Source organism: Littorina saxatilis, unplaced genomic scaffold (genome assembly GCF_037325665.1).
Source record: "Littorina saxatilis isolate snail1 unplaced genomic scaffold, US_GU_Lsax_2.0 scaffold_768, whole genome shotgun sequence".
In the NCBI taxonomy this organism is placed as follows: Eukaryota; Metazoa; Mollusca; class Gastropoda; order Littorinimorpha; family Littorinidae; genus Littorina; species Littorina saxatilis.
Genome location: NW_027127983.1, coordinates 20,001 through 25,000, shown reverse-complemented (window position 1 = coordinate 25,000; position 5,000 = coordinate 20,001). Strand labels below are relative to the sequence as shown.

Below are 5,000 nucleotides of genomic sequence, written 5' to 3'. Positions count from 1 at the left end.
TTGACGACCGAGTGTGTCGTAATCGATGCACTTTGAGTGGCGAGACACCAAGTCTTAACCTAATCAGGCAGTTTCTTGCTTTGACGTGCTTCAGGTCATTTAAGTATGAAGACATAGATAAGGCTGACTTGAAAGTGCTATAGAAAAGGAATCGTTCTTTACTGTGTACTGTTTCTATCCACTCTTGCTTGTATAATGTGACTAGTCTGTTCTTGAATTCCGTTATGAACGCATTTTCATTTCCAACGCCTTGTTGAATCCAAACTTGGTCAAAGCCGTATTTGTACAGCACATAGCAAACTGATGACGCCCATGTTCTTTTATTTTGTTCGTGTAAATAAAGCAGCATTTTATAAGCTTTTTGTGGCAATCGATGACTAGGCATTTTCAGGATGCGCAACCAAAATCGTATGGACTTAACAAACGTGTTGACAAATAACGGGTGTCTGCCAGTTTCTCCATACACAAGTGTGTTTGGTGTTTTCATGCTTGTGTTCAGAAACCTCTTAAGGGCAAACAGATGCACCTTTTCGATAGGTGAATGGTCTGCATCAAGGCCCCAGACTTCTGCCGCATAATTGAGCATGGGCTGGATCTGGGAGTCGAATAGTTTATAGAATATGTTTGGTGATCTTTCTCCTAGAGTCCACAGTACCTTAAAAATACCAATCACACCCTTTCTTGCACGCAGCGCTAAATCGTTCAGCGTGTGAGAAAATGTCAACCTTGTAGAAAAGTAAATTCCTAAGTATTTATACATGTTCACAGTTTCCATTTCGATATTGCCATACATCCATTTTTCAATCGCTGCAATGTGACCACCATTTCTGAAGATAACTATGTTAGATTTTTCTAAATTAACAGTCAAGCCAAGATTACAAGCAGTTTGGTATAGCACGTTTATCTGGTTCTGTAACCCACACACAGTGTCGGAAATCAAAATAACGTCATCTGCGAACATGAGAATCAATATCTCAATAAAATCTGGGATAAGTTGTATACCGTGTCGTCCTTTTCGCTTGATTTCGTCCGCCAATTCGTTAATGAAAAGTGAGAACAAAATTGGACTATTTATTTCTCCCTGCTTCAGGCCTCTCGGACACATGAAAAGGTCAGTGACCTCTGCTCCTGCCCTAACTTTTGCTTTAACAACGTTGTACATACTAAGTATGGCTTGGTACATTTTACCTTTTATTCCTTTGCTTTGCAACACCTTCCACAGCTTTGTACGGTCTACTGAGTCGAAGGCCTTCTTGAAGTCAATAAAAGCAACGTATAGTTTTTTGTGTGACAGTAACTGTCTTTGTACCATAGCAAATAGAGTAAAAATATGATCGGTCGTACTGTACTTTTTACGAAAGCCAGCTTGACTTTCATTTAATAGGTTGTTGGATTCTACCCAACTGGTTAGTCTTTTGTTTATGATAAAGCTGTATAGTTTGCTGCAAATATTAAGTAATGATATGCCTCTATAATTGTCTGGATTGTTAATATCCCCTTTTTTATGAAGAGGGTGAATGATGGATTCAGACCAGTCTTCAGGATATGAACCTGATGTAAACAGTTTGTTGAAGAGCCGGGCTAGGAATGGTACAACATGAAAAGCTGAATTTTTGAAAAGCTCACTAATAACACCATCTGGTCCTGCAGCTTTACCATTTTTTAATGCTCGTATGGCTTCGTAAACCTCTGTTTCTGTTATGTCATATTCCAGCATCTGGGTAGTCTCTAGTTCATTTTCATCTACTACCTCTTGTGCTTCGTCAACAGTAGTATTGTTTGCGTCCGTTTCTGTGAATGTGTTGAATACATTGTAAAAGTGTTCATACCATTGTTCAGTTTCTATTGTGTTAGCATTAGTTGTTTTCCTTGATAAAGACCTTATGGTTCTCCAGAATGTTTTAGGATCTTTACCACTTTTTTGCAACAGTTCAATTGTTGCTTGTCTGTGGGCAACTTTTTTGCATCTGTTAAGTTCGTTGTACTCATTTCTGTTTTGTGTGTACACAAGTTTGTCTAAATTACCGTTGTGGACATTTCGTAAGTCATGTCTTACAGCTTGCCTCTTCTCTTTGCATTCAAAATCAAACCATGCCTGTTTACGTTCTTTTCCTATTGTTATACTTTTTTTCATGCATTCTCCAGCTATAAGCAGTCCTTCTGTAAACTTTCTAATCGAGGCATTTACATCCATGTCTATTTTGCTTTCTGCTTCAATAAAACAGTGTTTTACCTCTTCAGAAATTACACATGCCATAAATTCTTCCCTTTTATCAGGGCACCAAACGAGTTTGTCGATTCTATACGTCCCTGTTTGTTTTCTATCCAACTCATGTATTTCACTTTGTATTTGAATGTAGCACTCGACAGGCATATGTTTTGACTCAATTTTTTCCGCTACGTGCACTCTGATGTGCAAATCAAGGAGGAGTCTGGAGACAATAATATAGTCAATCACACTACAACCCGAGGTGGATATATATGTGAAATTCCCACGCTCGTCACCCTGGCCACCGTTCAAAATTTTCAGATCGAACTGTTCGCAGACACTGAGTAAACATTTACCATATTCGTTCAGTTCTTTGTCTTTTGAGTTCCGTTTCACACAGTCTTTTTCTACGTAATCCTCGTGTATCGAAAAAATGTCGAGATTCTCATCGAGAAGTGTTTTGTGCACCGCATTTCTCGAACTTGTTCTGGCATTTAAATCACCAATTAATATAAAAGGGAGGTCACCACAGTCTTGTATAATATCCATCATGCAATGTTCAATGACAGCTATGCCATTCGAAATGTCAGTTTCTCTGTAATACACAGAATTGATTGGGGGCACGTACACACCCAATAAGATCACGTCCTGGTCTGTGGCCAAGAGACTCTTCGACAACTTTAGAATTATCATGTTGTCGTATTCTGTTTCTATTCTAGTCACAAAGCGGGACAGTTCTTTTCTGACAAGCAGAGCAGTTCCTCCGGAAAGGCGTGCAGTTACACTATCTGACAGTTTTATGCCTGGGGATACAAATACTTCATGAGTCGGGAATATCAAAGTCGGAAAAGTTATTGAAAAAGTTTCCACGAGTAGCACAAAATCAAATGTTGATAGATATGAACCTATATCTGGATCATAGAGGCGTTTTAGACCTTCAAGATTATACGTCAAGAAACTTACGGTTTTAGTCGAATGGAGTTGATTAACAGGGGCCCGGCCGACATCCTATCTAGCGCCTTCGCCTTCGTCTGTGACCCTATTGGTAACCGTGGATACTGGCGTTGTGCTGTGGACCCCACAGTCAGCAAGAGTCATCTGGCGCTTGTCCATTCCCTCCCTCACAGTCTGAGCTCGTGCTCGAGTGAGGGGGCGCTTGTCAGGCACCTCGGCGATGACGTCGTTCTCCTCTGCATTGTGTTGTGTCGCGGGTGGCACCTCTGTTGCTTGTGCAGTGGTGTCCGTGGCGCCTTGTATGGAGAGCTCTAAAGCTCGCAGGTTTCCCTCCTGTACGTCGTCAGACTCGTCTCCACTAGTCTCCACCAGGGCTGCTGATCCGGACGGATCTCCTGCTTCCACTGTATCCCCGTTGACCTCCTCAGTTGGCCCCCCACCAGCCGGCATCTCTAGGCTGTGCGTTGAAGCGTCGTCTGGGTTGACCTTGGTCTCCTGCTGTTGGGCCGCTGCCTGGTGTGTGTTGTCGGTACCTTTACTGGTAGCTGGCGCGTTCCCTGGCTGACTGTCTTCGTCTGGGCTGCTGTATGTCTTTCTAGCTGTGGTCTCGTCTTCCATCTGGTAGTCTCGAGGTGCTGTAGTTCGTAGGTCGGCCTTTCCTGTCTCTGGGTACCGTGTATTCTCGCGTGATGTTGCGGAGTAAGTCTTTGAGTTGGGGGCGCTTTGTGGGATCCTCCGTGCCTCGGGCTCTTGGCGATGCGAGTAGGCGTCCCAATCTTGGTAAGAGCTCCTGTCATACCAATCATGGTTCCAGTCGTTGGTGTTGTAAGGGTCTGCATTGTACTGGTGGCTGTGGGAGTCCCCAAACATTCCGCTTTGATAGCGCTGCTCTGTTGAGTACTGTGTCGGCACTGCATCTGTATCATAGCGATTCGTGTGTTCATCCGACTCTTGGTAGGATCTCCTGTCATACCATGCTTGGTTAGTGTTCTTGGGATTGTAGTCCTCAGCTGTGTTGTGGCGGTTGTAAGAGTCCCTGCGGGATCTGCTATGTGAGCGCTGACCTGTAGTTTGTCTCCACTGCTGATCGCCCTCGCTGTCTCTGTTGTAGTCGTTTCGTGAGCTGTGCTGCTGCTCGTGTAGAGTTCGTCTCCCTCTCCCAAAGGATGAACTCCGGTTGTAATGCCGCTGTTGTAGTGGGCCATCTACAACGAGTTTGTTGCCCCTGTAGTAAGCTTTCAGCCCTCTGTCACGATGCTCCTGGATGATGTTCTGTTGTCTGGTAGTGAGGTCAGCTGCTACAGTGATGTTCTTCCTTCTAAGCGCTTCTCTGCCTGTTGTGAGCACTTCTAATTTGTCGGACCATCTTGCAAATCTTGCAATCATTGGTTGTGGCCTTGCTGGGTTGCTGTCGTGCTTTTTGTTTCCAAGGCGATGGGCACGCACAATGTCTGTCCTGTCCCAATGTTTTTCTGGAACAGTATCTCTTAAAACGTCCAGCACCTTGGTGACGCACGTATAGTAGTCTTCGTCTGCGGACTGTGCTATGTTGAAAAACTTCAGATTGTCACGTCTAGAAAAGGCTTCTAGCTTGTCTATCTTGTCGTCTAGTTCTGCAGCGGTTTGATTAAGTCTCTCTTCAAGGGTTGTAACTGCAGCGTGCGTATCCCGTGTTTCCTGCAGCATAGAGAAGTAGTTTTGTTCTAAGTCGTCTGCTTTTGACTGTATGGACTGAATCTGCTTTCTGACGTCACTGAACGAGCTGTCCATTTTGGTCATCAGTTCACTGTTCAGAGATTGAAACTTTCTCTCCTGTGTGTCAAAGAGTCTCTGCATT

At 43.8% G+C, this 5,000-nt stretch overlaps 1 protein-coding gene across 1 annotated transcript in view; it reads right to left on the bottom strand.

The window, feature by feature from the left end:
• The window catches only part of LOC138956354 (uncharacterized), a 5,839-nt gene that overhangs the window by 564 nt on the left and 275 nt on the right, over window positions 1-5,000 (bottom strand). Inside the window, exon 1 of the mRNA XM_070327733.1 lies at window positions 3,173-5,000. This exon is cut by the window's right edge and continues 275 nt beyond it. Within this exon, the coding sequence (XP_070183834.1) occupies window positions 3,218-5,000 (1,783 nt within the window). The 3' untranslated portion in view covers window positions 3,173-3,217. The remainder of the gene's footprint in view (window positions 1-3,172) is intronic.